The sequence below is a fragment of the Leucoraja erinacea genome, chromosome 29, assembly GCF_028641065.1.
Source record: "Leucoraja erinacea ecotype New England chromosome 29, Leri_hhj_1, whole genome shotgun sequence".
Classification (NCBI taxonomy): domain Eukaryota; kingdom Metazoa; phylum Chordata; class Chondrichthyes; order Rajiformes; family Rajidae; genus Leucoraja; species Leucoraja erinaceus.
Window position 1 is genome coordinate 17,885,562 of NC_073405.1, and position 17,495 is coordinate 17,903,056.

General features: G+C 40.2%; 1 protein-coding gene across 2 annotated transcripts in view; it reads left to right on the top strand.

Moving 5' to 3' along the window:
• Positions 1-17,495, top strand: part of kdm4b (lysine (K)-specific demethylase 4B) — a 280,148-nt gene that overhangs the window by 245,853 nt on the left and 16,800 nt on the right. For both annotated transcript variants that reach the window (XM_055658796.1, XM_055658797.1), the window contains one exon: positions 15,105-15,290. In XM_055658796.1, coding sequence (XP_055514771.1) covers positions 15,105-15,290 — 186 coding nt within the window. The remainder of the gene's footprint in view (positions 1-15,104; positions 15,291-17,495) is intronic.

The following is a 17,495-nucleotide window of genomic DNA, read 5'->3' on the forward strand; positions in this document are numbered from 1 at the left end:
GATTATTTTTTTAAAGCTACACAATGTAAGTTCCATAAAATGCATACCTTTCAGAAGCTTAGTTTCCTTGTAACTTGGATCAACTAGTACAAGGAAAAAGTTTGCAACCAACCGCGAAATTAATTTACAAGGTCCGTGAAATGTCAGCTGTAGGAAGATGCGATTAAACTAGAGAAGGTGCAGAAAATATAAGGATGCTGCTGGGATTGAGTTATAAAGAGAGACTGGATAGTCTGGGACTGTTTTCTATTGAGCGAAAGAAGCAGAGGTTTATAAAGTCATGAAGGGCAAGGATGAGTTGGACAGTCAGTTTCCCCCCCACAGGATAGGAAGTCTAAAACTAAAGGGTACAGCTTTAAGATGAGAAGGGAAAGATTTAAAGGAGATCTCAGGGATTTTTTTTTAAATAGGAAATAATAGAGGCAGAAAAAATTGCAATGTTTATAAGACAGGAAAGGCAGAGAAATGGCAGTTAAATGTAATTTAACCTGAGCAAGTGTGAAGTGTGTGAAGTGGGAGGTTTAATGTAAGAGGGGAGTATATGATTAATGGCAAGACCCTTAACAACCATGATATGCAGAGGGATCTAGGGGCATTGAATATACAGTGCATTCAGAAAGTATTCAGACCCCTTCATTTTTTCCATATTTTATTACATTACAGCCTTATTCGAAAGTGGATTAAATTCTTTTTTTTTTTTTATCATCAATCTACACACAATGCTTCATTAAAAAACAATGAAAACAGGTGCTTAGAACATTTTGCAGTAATTAAAAAGAAATAACTGAAATATCACATTTACACAAGTATTCCGACTCTTTACTCAGTACTTTGTGGAGGCACCTTCAGCAGCGATTACAGCCTCAAGTCTTCTTGGGTATGACGCTACAAGCTTGGCACACCTGTATTTGGGTAATTTATCACATTCTTCGCTGCAGATCCTCTCAAGCTCTGTCAGGTTGGATGGGGAGCGTCGATGCACAACTATTTTCAGGTCCCTCCAGAGATGTTCGATCGGGTTCAAGTCCAGGCTCTGACTGGGCCACTCAAGGACATTCACACACTTGTCACGAAGCCACTCCTGCACTGTATTGGCTGTGTGCTTAAGATCGTTGTCCTGTTGAAAGGTGAATCTCTACCCCAGTCTGAGGTCCAGAACGCTATGGAGCAAGTTTTCATCAAGAATCTCTCTGTACTTTACTCCGTTCATCTTTCCCTCAATCCCGACTCATCTCCCATTTCCTGCCACTGAAAAACATTCCCACAGCATGATGCTGCCACCACCATGCTTCACCATAGGTATGGTATTGGCCAGGTGATGAGCGGTGTCTGGTTTCTTGGTATTCAGGCCAAAGAGTTCAATCTTGGTTTCATCAGACCAGAGAATCTTGTTTCTCATGCCTTTTGGCAAATTCCAAGTGGCCTGTCATGTGCCTTTTACTGAGGAGTGGCTTCCGTCTGGCCACTCTGCATTAAAGGCCTGATTGGTGGTGCTGCTATAGTTGTCCTTCTGGAAGGTTCTTCCATCTCCACAGAGGAACTCTGGTGCTCTGTCAGAGTGACCACCGGGTCGTTGGTCATCTCCCTGGCCAAGCCCTTCTCTCCCGATTGCTCAGTTTGGCCGGGCGGCCAGCTCTATGAAGAGCTGTTCCAAAGCTCTTTCTATGAAAAAGTGGTTCCAAAGTTCTTCCGTTTAAGAATGACGGAAGCCACTGTGCTCTTTGGGACCTGCAATGCTACAGAAATTGTTTTATGCCCTTCCCCAGATCTGTGTCTCAACACAACCCTGTCTCGGAGGTCTACGGACAATTCCTTCATCTTCATGGCTTGGTTTTTGCTCTGATATGCACTGTCTACTGTGGGACTTTATATAGACAGGTGTGTGCCTTTCCAAATCATGTCCAATCAATTTAATTTGCCACTGGTGGACTCCAATCAAGTTGTAGAAACATCTCAAGGATAATCAATGGAAACAGGATGAACCCAAGCTCAATTTTGAGTATCAGAGCAAAGGGTCTGAATACTTATGTAAATGTGATATTTCAGTTATTTATTTTTAATTACTTTGCAAACATTTCTAAATGCCTGTTTTCGCTTCTTCATTTTGGGGTATTGTGTGTAGATTGATGATAAAAACATTTTTTTAATCCATTTTAAAATAAGGCTGTAATGTAACAAAATGTGGAAAAAGTGAAGGGGTCTGAATACTTTCTGAATGTACTGTAATAGTCAGGAAATCGTGATGCAGCTCTATTAGACTTTGGTTAGGCTGCATTTGGCGTATTGCATGCAGTTGTGGTTGTCCCATTACAAGAAGGATATGGAGACTTTGAAGAGGGTGCAGAGGAGGAATACCAGAATGCTGCTTGGATTAGAGGGTTTCTGCTATAGGGAGGAGTTGAATAGATGGATTATTTTCTGGAACATCGGAGGTTAAGGGAGACATGATAAAAGTATATAAAATTATGAGAGGCGTAGATAGGGCAGACAGTCAGAATCTTTTTTCCTTGGTTGAAATGCCCAACACGAGGACATAGCGAGAGAAAAAGTTTAATAAAGATGTGCAGAGCACATTTTTTTAGGGGGCTTCAAGTGCATTGGGAGGTGGGGGGGTTAATGTGGCAGATATGATAGTGATGTTTCAGAGGCTTTTAGATAGGCACATGGAAGTGCAGGGAATAGAGGAATATGGATCATCCACAGGGACATGTGATCAGCTTAATTTGGCATCATGTTCGGCACAAACATTGTGGATCGTAGGGGCCATTCATGTGCTGTACTGCTCAATGTTCTATGATACTCTTTGCTTACCTGGGCAAATAAATCTCGAAGCACATTCAAAAGAAGTGAGCACCACTGTCAGGCAAACAATCTGCTACATTTAAGCATTCATAGCCTCAGTTGCTTGCATCCTGTGGTTTCATTGTCTGCTCACTGAAATAAGCACAGCTGTAGCTTGTAGAAGTTACTTCAACAACTACCCATAATCTCTACCTCAAATAGAAAATAGTTGCAGATCCGTGTAAACAGCACTACCTCGAAGTTCCCATCAATTGCACTCATATTCCGACTTGGAAATGAACTGCATTCCATCTTCACAGGTGCGTCTATTTCCTGAAACATTCTGGAATGACTTTTCACCACCTTATCTGGAGCCATCGAGAAGTTGGCTCATCACCATATTGTCAAAGATTGTTACGTGCAGAAAATAAAATCAGTCCTTGCCAGCCTTGCACACAATGCATGAATAAGTATATATATTTAAAAATAGCTAGCACGAATCCTAACCGATTTTGAAGAGAATTTGAATGGCTTCCACAGTTGGAGTTAAATTGCTTCATTGTGGCACTGCAGAGCTGATTGCATCAGCAGTTTTGATTGGATAGAGCTTTTCTTAGGTATTTAACATCTTTCACGGCAGAATGTTAATTCAAGCCATTTAGACTTATTGCTACTGCCTTTGAAGTCCCTTTCATTAAATATCGCCGGTTACATGTTAACATTGACAGGGTATTTACCATTTTCAATCTATAGTGGGATATTTTCTATATTACTGGCCTGTATAATTTTTTTGTAAATCTGCAGACATTTGTCTATTCATTGTATAATGAAAAATTTAAATTATTTGTGGAAAGGATAGGCTGGAGTTGTTTTAATCCGAGGTGCAGTGCCAGTGGAGGTAATTTTAATTACTGTACCAAACTGATGGAATTTGGGCCATCATGCTGGTGCTGCCTGTGAGAATCATAGCATTATTCAGCAGGGGAAAATACCGTTATTGGCACAACTTGTCCAAACTGACCAATGGGCACCTTTGCATAGTAAACAATCACCTAGTACTTTGTCCACAACTTTCTCTGCCTAAACGATTCACATGCTCCTCCAAACATTTCTTAAATGTGATCAGTGTCCCAGCTTCATCCACTGACTGAGGCAGTGCCTTCCAGGTACCCACCACTCCGGGTGAAGAAGGTCCCTCCTAATATCACTTTTAAATCTCTTCCCCCTTTCCCTAAACCTATGTTCTCTATTTTATCTCTCTCTGATAAACTGTAGGAAACGTTACCCTATATCTATAACGCTCATAATGTTATAAGCATCAAATATGGTCCCTTCATCTTCCCGTGTTGGGGAGAACAGCCCTGGCGTCCCCAATATCTCCTCCTAATTGAATTGTTCCACCTCTGGCAACGTCCTGTTGAAGCTCCTCTGCACTCTCTTCAACGTTACCGCCACCTTCCTATACCACAATTGGTGGAACTGCACGCCATACCCTAGCTGAGGTCTGACCAAGATTTCATACATTTGAAGCATCACCCCTCTATTTCTGGCTGTGATGCTCCAACTAATGAAAGCTGTTATTCCATATGATTTAACACATTATCTACATGTGTTGTCTCTTTCAAGTATCTATGGCCTTGGACTCCAAGGTCTTCCTGTTCTTCCATAGTCCCTAAGACCTGCCATTCATGGTGTATGGCATAGCCTCATCAGTGCTCCCGAGAGACATCAACTCATGTTTATCTGAATTTCATTCCCTCTGCCATTTTCAGACCATTTCACCAACATACCTATTTCTACAGCTTAAGTCTGCACTGCCAATAACTCTGCCCATCTTCTGTCTTCTATGAACTTACTGATCTTGCCTTCCACATCTAAATATTTACATATAATACCAAACAAGAAAGATCTCAGCACAGATCCTTGTGGGTCACTAGTAGCACAGGTATCCAATTCCCAAAACAACCCTTTACCATCACCTTCTATCTCCTATTGTCAAGACAGTTTTGGATCCAGTTCGCCAACTTGTCCAGGGTCCTATGGGCCTTTTGAATCAGCTTCCATGTGGGACCTTATCAAAGGTTTTACATCTACTACTCCTCTCTCATCAATACAAGTTGTTACCTTTTCAGAGTTCAATCAAATTGATCTGACAGGATCTGCCTTTCATAGAGCCATGTTGAATGTCTCTGATTAGTCCCTGCCTTTCCAAATGATCATTCATCCTCTCGATCAGAATTGTTTCCAGTATCTTCAGTTCACAGGTCTACGTGTTTTTTCTTGCGAGTTGACAAGTTGTTCCCTGCTGCCTTTCCTGAAAAGGGGAACCACATTTGCTCTTCTCCAGTCATCAGGTTCTTCACTTGTGTCCAGCGAAGATTTTAAAAATACACTTTTAAGCCTGCCATAAACCTTTTTATTCATGGAGACCTGCACTAGACCATCACCTACCCCTTCACTGAATGTTCCTACTACAAAGTGCTGGAATAACTCAGTGGGTCAGGCAGCATCTTTGGAGAACTTGGGTAAGTGATGATTGGGTCGGTACCCTTCTCACTGAAGAAGGATTCTGACCCTAAACGTCACCTATCCATGTTCTCCAGAGATGCTGCCTGACCCACTGAGTTACTCCAGCACCTAATGTCTTTTATTGTAAATCAGCACAGTAGTTCCTTGTATCTCTCCTACAAATCAGTTTTCCTTTCTGAATACCGATTTTACGTATTCATTTTGGACATCACCCATACTTTCTGGTTCCATATATAGAATGGCCTTGGTAAACCAATTTAATTCTCAGCTTTGCTTTCTCCCCAAAGGTATGCAGAGTTTTCTCAAAATAGTTACCTATTTATCTATATAATTATATTGCAGCCATGATAAAACACTTCACCCACTTTAACTCCTCAAACTGTCCCTGTAAAGGAATTTCTTATTATTATGCACTAATTTAAAATCAGTCACATTATAGATTATTCTGGCCTAACCAAATGCTGTATTACTTTCAATCTCATTTTATTTCTTCTATACTCTACTGCTATAGTGAGACATAATAGTGAGACAATATTGGATAGGCAGTTCCATTATATGTCCTTCACAGCTGTCACACTTCATAGATTATAAAGCTGATATATTCCATATACCTCAAAAAATAATGTGACTGCAAAATGTCGCTGCATTGAAAATGGGGATTTGAGAACAAATGCAACTCTGTATGTAAAATAGTGGCATGAATTGAATCAATGTGCCGAGATGATAGTGCAACCCTAATCTTTATTACATTATCCCTAATTTTATAATGCCTAGTAAGAATGACCTGAGCCTTACGGGAATTGTGTGCTAGGAATGTCGATGATTCATAAACTACCTCTGTAATTTGAACATGTGATCCCAATGCGAATTTCATTACTCTGCAACGGGAGAGGTGTATATTTGGGAGTGTTACACGTTTGAAATTTCCCTTGTCTTCTTTTTCCAAGTAGATTTTTTTTTTAATTCTTTATCCAAGACAATGTCTCATAATAAGCATTCCAAAGAACAGACTAACTGGTCATTCATTACTGCTACTTGTAGGAATATATTTGTGTACATACATGCATTTATATATTTACAAACTCGGTTTCTTTCTTTTAGTTGGCAAAACCTAAGAAATTTGGAGCAGATGTTTCTCTACATTATCTAAAAAGAGATAGGCAGCACAAACTGAGATGCCGCAGCACTGTAATAGGGAGATATAATAAGGGTCTCAACCCGAAACATCACCCATTCATTCACTCCATAGATGCTGCCTGTCCCAATGAGCTACTCCAGCATTTTGTGTCTATTTTAATAGGATGACAAATATCCATAAGCAATTTTGTTTTAAATGTGAATTTAATGTGAATGGCCTACTCCTGCACCTATTGTCTATCATCTATTGTATTTATAGAGGAAGCTAGTGTCAGTTATCAATTTTTAATATGGCAGCCAACTTAAGATTTGAAAACATAATACAGAATAAGTTCATACAAAGAAGACTTCTCACTCAGCAGGTAGATAAAAATGCTGGAGAAACGCAGCGGGAGTTTCTCCAGCATTTTTATCGACCTTCGATTTTTCCAGCATCTGCAGTTCCTTCTTAAAAACTTCTCACTCAGCAAATGGTTCTGGGTTGGCTCAGCAATATATGCTGAAGCCTTTTGTCTACTGCTGCAAAACTGATCATTCCAGTTAACACTAGATAAAGGTAAATTGATGGCAAATAAATAAAAAGCTGTCTATGTACTTATCAAATGATCCTTAACCCACTTGGTTGGTAGGAATTTTAAGATTTTTTGAGTCGGTGGGTGAAATACCACAGAATGTTATTGCGATTTTACTTAACTCTCTCATTTAACTAAGTCAAGCTCATACAGCACGTCACAGTCTAGAGGATTCTGTTGCACATTAAATAGAAGCTGTGTTAAGAACTGGATTCTAAAAAGGGTAAGAAAAGTTTGAAAACAGTTAGTTTGTGTTAATAGAATTGTGATTATTTCACTTCAGATTAGATGTAGAGATAAATTAACCAAAAACTTTGAAATGTTCCATTCAAGTAAAATATTAGCTGACATTTTTATTGCCCAACTTTAAAGTTATGATGTTTGTGGATGCTTAAGTAATATTTGTTCTGATCAGCTTATATTTTCGCAAGGAAATCTGAGACAGTGGGGAGATATTAGAAGTTTCACTTGCGTTGTAGGCAATTCCTCTGGGTGGTTTAATAACTAATGATGTAGTTTTACTATTTGGCATCCATTCTCAAAAAAATTCAAGCTATTTCAACTGAGAAATCGTAGTTTATATTTTTGACTTTGGTAGGTAGAGGGAATTGCAGCTGTTGTATCTCATTCAAAGGTCAGTTTTATTTCAAACTTGGTTATGGCTGGGGTTAGCTGATGGGCTTCGGAGCTGACCCCTGTCTTGTTGCATTCTAACTCTTCCAATTATATCTGACAAGAATCATCATTAGAATTTTCCCTACCAGTCTCTTAGAAATCCATTAGAATTAAATTTGTAAACGCCACTAGCCTTCTACCTTCTTCACCATTTTCAAAAGTGTCCTCAGATTCCCTCTGCTGCACCACTTCTGCCTTCTACGACAGTACCTTGGGATCTTGAGTTGTCAGGTACTTCTATAAAGTCATCCTGTGCTTGTTGGTCTTGTTTATCTTTTGATTAAACCTGTAATTTAAAATGGATTCAGCAGGGAAGTTTTAATATGCTGAGAACTGTGAAAAGCCTGAGAGAACATGTTGTTGAAGCTGATACACCATGTATAGTCATACAGGTGCACAACCTTTTATCCGGAAGCCTTGGGACCAGACACTTCTCGGATTTCGGAATTTTTCGGATTTCCGAATGGAAGATTTTTAGCGTAGATTAGGTAGGTAGCGCGTGGGACGGCTTGAAATGTCTGTAGCGGCTGCCTCCTCCCCGGAGACCGGGGAATCATTGCTTAAATGTTAGTCAGTTAGTTTGGAGGGATTTTATGTGGTGGTGGGGGGGGTGAAGGGGGAAACTTTAATTCTTAGTCCCCTACCTGGTCGGAGAGGCGGGGAGCGGGCAATGCCTTACCGGGTCGCCGTGCAGTAAGCTCCGGAATGCTGTGGCCGCCGACTTCCAAAATCGCGGAGCTAGGGGCGTCCGGCCGCGGGCGGCGCCGGTTGGAGCTCCGACCCTGGCAACTCTACCCCTGGCTGCGCGGCGCTCCAAATCCAGCGGCGGCCGGACGCCCGCAGCCCCAGCTCCGCGATGTTGGGAGTCGGCGGCGTTGCAGCGCTGGGATACCAGCGGGGAGCGGGCAATGCCTTACCGGGTCACCGCTGTGGCCGCCGACACACAACATCGCGGAGCTGGGGCCGCGGGCGGCGCTGGATTTGGAGCGCCACGCAGCCAGGGGTAGAGTTGCCGGGGCCGGAGCTACAACTGTCGCCGCCCGCGGCCGGACACCCGCAGCACCAGCTCCGCGATGTTAGGAGTCGGCGGCCACAGTGCTCCGGAGCTTACTGCACGGCGACCCGGTAAGGCATTGCCCGCTCCCCGCCTCTTCGACCAGGTAGGGGGCTAAGAATTAAAGTCCCCCCCCCCCCCCCCCCCTCACATAAAAGCCCTCCAAACTAACAGACTAACATTTCCGGGGAGGAGGCAGCCGCTACAGTAGTACAGACCTGGGTTGACCGTGGGTCGTTTCGGGTCAAGTTTGGCGCCAAACGCGAGCTTTGGTGTGCAGACGACATCCTGGAAAACATTTCCGGTGTTCAGAGCTTTTCGGTTTCCGGAACTCCGGATAAAAGGTTGTACACCTGTAATTCAAATTCAGGAGAGATGGAATTTATCAAAATGTTGTTGAAAATCCAAAGGTTCCTGTTTGTGTTGGCAGAAGAATGTGTTTTGATTACAAGAGCATTCAACAATAGCAGAAGGGGGCACTGCAGCCTGCCCGTTTTTCCCTATCTTTTTTTAATTTTAGTTTGTCTAAACAGTTTGTTTTGGGGATTCTTTAGTTTTTCTATGTAGGGGAGGGAGGTAGGGTAAGGGGGGAACTGTTTCCCAGTCCCTTCCTGGCCAGGATGCGACTATTTCCCCGAGTCGCTGTCCTCGCCCCCCCCCCCCCCCCCCCCCCTCCTCGCGGCCTACCAACTGGATCAGAGCAGCCCTTCCTACCAAAGACCGGAGACCGGCCAGAGCTTCAGCAGCGGCGGCGTGGCACTGGATTCACCACGGAGCGGGCGATACCTACTACCTGGATCGCCATTTGGAGGTCCGGAGCGTTGGGTCCGCTGCTCCAACTTCACGGAGCTGTGTTTCGCGGAGCACCCAACGCGGGTGGCGCTGACCTCAACATCGCGGAGTGCCTGGGGCCCTTGGCCGAGGGCCGGCAGCGTGAATCTCCGCCCGGCGCGGCCTGGAGACGTCGGGAGCCGCGGACTCCGGTGGGAAGCAGCCAATTCGGCGGTCCAAGCCACTGGGGATGTCCTCCAGTCCTGACGTTGGAGTTCCAACATCCCGGCGAGTGGGCCTGAGCGGCGGGCCACCCGTAAGGGCGACTGTGGAGGGCTCCGGAGGTCCCGACCACGGGTGAACATCAGGAACATCAGAGGAAGATGACTGACTTTGGTGCCTTTCCACACAGTGGGAAACGTTTCGATTCTGCTTTGTGGGAATGTTTTATGTTGGACTATATTGTGTGTTGTGTTCTTTATTTTACTGTATGGCTGTATGCAAAAACAAACTCAGACTCGGTCTGACAATAAATTGCCATCGTATCGTATCTTGTTGAATGATGATTCTTCAAGACCCAACAGTGCTATCTTCTAAAGCTAAGGAAGTGTTCTATATAAATTATTTTTGAGAACTTGCATTGAGTACTTTCCCAGTTACCTGTTCCTCACTTACAGTTTCATGAGTATACACCTAACTACATTATTGTGACACTTCCTTTTCTGAAGTAAGCAATGTTAGCACACTCTCTGAAATGAAATTGTACAAGAGCATCCAGCCATTATTATGTACGAGAGATGCAATCACAATTTTGTTTCAAGGTGCCCCTTACGCTCTGTGAAAGAAAAGACCATGTCTTATTTATATAGTTTGCAATCCATCTCTTTTCTGATCCCTGTAAACAATTAATATTAGCAGCGCTGAAGTTAGGGCCAAATTATGGTGGTTGTGGTGCCAGAGACTTGTATTAGGTTGAGTTTATCTGCAATCACAGCCTTTAAAATCTGTGATAGCAGTGCCGTGGAGGCAGGAGAATGGATTCTCATATTCTCAGCACAAGATGATAGCTGTAAATAAAGAGAGTTTAATGGGAAATTTCTGCTTTACTGATTCTGATTGTACTTGTTCTTTAGAAATGTTGAAACCCGAGACCATTCATCGGTAGCGTTGGTATCAGATTGATTGTACTCGGTGTGAATGATCTTTAAATGTTCCTGCAAACTCAGATGAAAGAAAAGCACTTCTTCAGAATTTCTTTCTTCTCCCCAAAGCTGGATCTGGGATCCTTAGTATCAAAGTAATATCAATGGTGTTAATTGAGGAAGATTGGAATTTCTCATATTAATTTAAAAATGCAGTACAGGTAGTTAGTTTTGTTCCCCACAATATATAACTACATTTTAAATAGCCTTTTATAATTGCTACTTTCTCAAATTTATTAATATGCTTATTATTCTTGTGGCAACAAAATTCCTTATGATAATCTAAACTTGTTTTGTTTTTAACTGTGAGCTTCTTCCAAACATCATAGCTTATTTTGATATTGATTTCTGGATCTATCTAGTCTGTATCTCATTGAGGTCACCTGGGAGTTGACTCATCCAAACTCTTAATTACTCTGTCTCCGTGAAACAAAGCTGCAGTTTTTTACCCTCATTACTTTTAATAATTAAACCCTTCTCGTCCCTCATGCTTGGACTGGACGGTTTTGGGTTCATGTGAAATGTCATTCCTATTCTGTTTTAAAGGTCTTGGGGATTAAAGGAAAAGACTGCAAATGTTGGAAGCAAATCTGAAGCAAAATTAAATAGCTAGAAATAAATTACTAGGGCTCCCTTTAATGGGCGGCATAGTGGTGTAGTGGTAGAGCTACAGCGCCAGAGGCCCGCGTTTGATCCTGTCTACGAGTGCTGTCTGCACTGAGTTTGTATGTTCTCCCTGACCGCATTGGTTTTCCCCTGGGTGCTCCGGTTTCCTCCCACACTCCAAAGTCGTGCAGGTTTGTAGGTTAATAGGTGTTGGTAAAATTGTAAATTGTCCCTAGTGTGTAGGATAGTGTTAGTGTAAGAGGTGGTCGGTGCGGACTGAAGAGACTGTTTCTGCGCTGTATCTCTAAGGTAAATTAATATTTCAGATCACTGACCCTTCTATATACCTGCTGAAGGTTAATTGAACTGAAACGTTAACACTGCCTCTCTCTTCATGATCTGACCTGCTGAGTATTTTCAATACTTTCAGGATTTAGTGAAGGTTGGCTCTTTAATGTAATACTGAAAAAAATGCACTGCTGGATTAGCTACTCAGTGAATGAGATATTAAATATTAGATATTAAATAATCTGAAATAACAACAGAAAATGGGAAAATACATATGTGGAGAGAGCAGCGGTTTATTTGGTAATATTTCCGTTGGGTGACTTCCTATTAGATTTGGAAATTGTGGGTAAACAAAAAAGATGGGGAGAGGAGAGGATAATAGTACCAAGTTTGTTATAAAGTGGAATGTGGCACAGTAAGATATTGCAAAGTATAAAGTACAGGTAATGCGAGAAGAAACAAAATATATTCAATATTAATTAGAGGGAACAGATCTCAAATGGATGTAGAACACATGTTCTTGAAAGAATTCTCTACATTCTTTGCAGAGAATGTGTGTAAAGTTCATTGAAGAACAAGTTTAAAAATAATTTGAAAAGCATATATGGGACCTTGAGATTCAGCAACAATTTATTAAAATGATTCCAGAGATGTGGAACTTGAATTATGCGGATAGACTGGAGAGTTTGGGTTATTCTCCTTTTTAACGCGAGAATTACAAGGGATCTGTTGCAAGTGGGGATGCTTCCACACTGGCAGAAATGTCAGATAATGTCTATTGAAACTGGATAGAAAGCAAAATCGTGTTTTTTCTTTTCATTTTTCTATTTTCACAATTTCACAATGTTGAAGTGATCGCATCCACACAAGCTTTAGTAAAAACTATTCACACCATTGTATTGAATAAGATGAAAGTGAGACTAATAGCAATTCTTAATATGTTCCTCTTGTGAAACTTGCACTTATTTTACTAATTGTAATCCCGTAAATCTTTGTAGGGACAGATATAAAATCACCGAGATTTGAGTAACAATGCTTTGAAATCCTTTCTGATGTCGATGAACTTGCTTTGCAATTCCAAAACACGTTATGTTGCAATGCAACCATCTGACATTCTCATTCTATTCCAGGAAGTTTGAATTTGTAAAAGGCTCTTTTGTTAACCTGCTCTTGGACTGCATTTACCCCAATATAATCTGCAAATAAAATTATTCCAGAGATGGGTCAGTGCGCAATTATCCCAAAGTGTGAAGAAGCTGCTTGCTCCTTCAGGATGACCATAGCTTTGAATTCTCAACTTGCTTTGAATGTTTCATTAGTCCTGACACATGAATGAGAGCGAGCAAATGCTGCAAAACCATAATATTCTGCAGATAAATTAAGTGGAAACATGAGAAGTAAACTCATTGTCGAGGAAATTGACAAAGGAAAAATGGAGACCGAGTTTTGCTTCAAGAGGCTTTCTTGTATGATATCATGAAGAGATGGCGACAGTTAACTGCTAACCAGTTCTCTGTCTTTGCAGCAGAATTAGCTGATAGTTATACAGTGCAGTAAACGACTTTTTTTCCAGTTAGATACAATTATACGAAAATATACTTTGTCCTTGGCTATATGTTTTCCTGTAATTACAATCTACTACATGGTTATTAATTATTTCATTAGTCATAATATACTTTTTGTTTATGTTAATCTTATTCAACAGATGGTTAAAACAGGTCAAACATAATACAAAGGCACCCCTTATCAGAGCACCACCCCATCCCGGAGCCAATTATAAGCCCCCCCCCCCCCCTGTCTGCAACATTTCTGCGCTACTGCGCGGGTGGTCTACCCAACTATTGCTGTTGTGTTTTGTTCACCAACGTTACCGATTACCATAGAATGTCCTGAGAAAGTCTAAGCTCCCAGACAATAAACATAGGTGTGAGGCCGATTCTAGGAGATAACGTGTCTGTAACTTGTTTTGCAAGATTCTCATGATCTTCTGTGCAGCTGGTCACCAAGAGATGCCAATTGTCACATCTGCACTCTTTCGTTACCTTGTTTAATTCCCACCATAATTAAGGATCTGGAGATTTTTAATTTTTCTTCTACACTCATCTTTATATGGTTCATGTTTACAGTTCCATCTCATTCCAATGCACTTTAGAGACAAAGAATCATTTATTAGTTGTAGGCACTAGTGTAAAGTAAGAAATACAGCAGTTAATTTGTACACCGAAGGTTCACCTATAGCTCTGTGATAATGTCGGAATAACCTGTTTGTGTGATGTTAGTTGAAAAAATTAAATAGTCCAGAGATCAGGATAAACACCCCTTGCTGTTCTTTACATTGGTGTCATCAAAACCTTTCTGGTCAATCAGAGAAAGCAGATAAATTCACAGTTTAACGTATAGCTTTGATGGTGCCACAAACACTATCATGCACAGAAATGCCAGTCTAGATTGGAGAACCAGTGCCAGAGTTTTCAGAAATAAGTTTCAAACGGTTGGCATTCCCTTGCATTCAGGAACCTGTTTCATAAAACATAGCACAGTAAAGCAGGAGAATGTGCCCTTCGGCCAACAATGTTTGTGCTGAACATGATGCCAAGACAAACTCTTATCTACACTGTACTTAATCCATATCTCTCCTTTCCCTGCATATCCATAAGCCTATCCAAAATGTTGTAAATGCCACAGGTATCTGCCTCAACCATCACCCTCAGCAGCGTATTCCAGGCACTCGCACTAGTATTTAATTTTTTCCATCCTGCAGAAAAGGTCCTGACTGTTTACCCTATCTATGCCTCTTGGAATTATATGTAATTCTATCAGGTCTCCCCGCAACCTCCAGCATTCCAGATCCCTGCAGAACTCCACAGGTCACAGACGTCCAGCCTGAATATTGTCCATCCGCCACAACGTTCTGTCTTCCATCTGTACAAGTTTCACGAGAAAAACTAATTTTAAGAACCAATTAGTGTTTTATCTGTTTAGTTAAAGCCTCCTTTGAAAATGATTTCTTAGTTGGAAAGCCTGAGATATTCATCGGTTGAGCATGACCATTGTTGATTGAAGAGGAAGATGGTGATGGCAGCTTGACTTGGAAATGTATGTGATTAGCTGCTGTTAGAATGGGTTTATTGATTGTAATTAAAGTCAGATTTCAAAAGCAGCCATTTAAGAACCAAAATAATGATGGCATTTCTTCATTCCGAGTACTGATTTTGAGATTGGTGTACATTCATGGCCATTGGCAGATGGTTGTTTGAATAAGTATCATTTGAATTTACTGCAAAAGCTTTGAGAGGATAACCAAGAATATTAAGTTCTTTTAAGAGCCTGACTCTGAACTTTCTCTGTTTAAATTCACTTCAGGTTTATAGTTATCCCATCGTCACATACTGCTTCATCTCATGTATAAAATATCCAAGTGCATACAAACTGGTTACAATAATGTCAGAATTTTTCTTTTCATATCTTCTACTTTTTTTGTTTCTTCAGAAATGTGTGTACTGCAGAAAAAAAGTGAACAGCTGCACGGGAACCTGTATCCAGTGTTCGTACGAGCATTGTTCCACATCATTTCATGTGACGTGTGCACATGCTGCAGGGGTTGTAATGGAACCAGATGACTGGCCCTATGTTGTATCCATCATCTGCTATAAGCACAAAGTGACCAGTCAGAATGTAAGTGCACGTGTAAGTTAGGCTGGTAATTGACGATAACTGATTACATCTGTATTAACCCATTGATTACTGGTGTTCATGCCAAATTTGCTTAAAATTGAACAATTAATAGATATAATTGAAAATCGAGAAATAACTGCAAATACTGGAAATCCAAAATAAAACAGATCTTTCTGGAAACACACAGCGGGTGAGGCAGCATGGGTGGAAAGAACAATATAATTACTTTTTCCGATCCTTGAGACTTCGTCAGGAGTGGGAAAGAAAGAAAACAAGTTAAGTTTTTAATTGTAGTGAAGATTGTGGTGGGGAGAATGAATGTGATAAAGTGTGGCCTAATGAATCAGTGTGGTCGCTAACTACTACATTGACTCATCTGGTTTCAACGTATCGGAGATAGTCCCTTTGTTCTACCTTTCCTTCCTTTACTTTCTCTTCTGCTGAAAACCAACTTATAGTCTCTTTCCCATTTCTGACAGTAAGATATTAATTTTGTTTCCCTTTCCAGACTTGGTCCTAACTTGCCTAACTTGCTGAGTATTTTCAGCATTTTCTATATTTATAATCTTGTGTTGAAGGTGTACGAGTAGAGTATTGTAATTTGTTTTTCATTTAATTAGTCTGGTGGGGTATTTAATCGACTGATCACACCTGTCATAAACAGCCTAATCAGGTCCAGTCCTCTCACTAGATCATTATTTAATTTATTTTTTTTAAAAAGGCACCTTGTGATTCTGAATTCGGAAACCATGAAGTAGACTAAGATGAACTAAATAATTTAACTCTGTAGGACCTGATGATTAGTAGCACTTTGAAAACTTGAAAGCCTGTTACAAATATTTAAACTCTCTTGATCCCCAGGATATCCTAACATTTGAAAGTAGTTCATTTGAAACTATCCAGCCAGCAAAGATTAGCTTTAAGTCCATCATAAATGTAGGGAGCACGTTAATTTTAGTCACTCGTGATTAAGACGGTTGTTTTGAAAAAATGCAGTGAATTTTAGTGAAATAGGAATGCATAGATTATCATATCAAGCCAGCTATGCAAGTGAACTGACAGAATGAAAGGTTTGTGAATTTAAAATGAGGGATAAGTGATATCACAGGATGAAAATTATAGGTTTATTCATTATTTAGTGCAACCCATATTATGAAATCAGTACATGAAAGTTGCTAGTTTTCTTATCTCTTTCAAGAAGTGCAGAAATGTTCAGCATGATGTACATACTGTTCAGCAATTTGAAAAAATATATATTTTTTTGGCCTATAACCTGTTTTTGTGTAAGATTCCTTGAGTTTTTGAGTTAATGTGATGGTTCGAAGCTAAGATAGCACAAAAGTACCATTTAGCCCCAACAATTTAGTTTGTTCTGCTAGATTTCAAACTGAGAAGAAGCAATAATGGCTGATTTCAATGAATATCATACTATAATAATATATTAAATAGAGAATGGCCCTCATTCTAAGGATAGATGGGAAAAAATATTTGATGAATCACATAACTGTTCTATAATTGGACCTAACAAATAAAATAATAATCCGTTTAATAATAATTTATCAGTACTAACCCACTATAACCCCGCCATTCAAACTAGGGAAGTAGGGGACATGTATGAAGTGGGCAAACTGTTATCATTTCAAACAATAAAATTAAAATTTAAATTGAAGGATAATCAATATTTTAATATATACAGGTATGTGACTTTATGAAGAAACATACACTAGATTTCAACTAATATTTTTTAGATCCTTTAGAAGAAGCAATGAATATCAAGGCGATTCACAAAAATAATATCATACAAATTAATGCAAGACATCAATTCAAATTATTACATAGACTATTTGAATAAATTTTATCCAAACGTCTCTCCCAGATGCGATAAATGTTTGTTTCAAAACGCTAATATAACACACTCATTTGTTGGATGTACAAAGTTTCAATAAATTTTGGAAATATTCCAAAGATGCGCAAGAATGACCCAAAACGGAATGGCATCGGAATTAGCTCTTTATAAAGATCAAAATGTTTTTTTTAATTATGGGTTAATAATTGGAAAGAAATTGATACTTACAACCACACCAACTTTCAGTTAGGAATAAAATAGCACGCCTTGAAGAAATGAGACTCTTTCTTAAAGAAAATCATGTGATGCAGCGGTTGAAAGCCTGTAGAGCTACAAATACAGATTAAAAATCTCTTTTG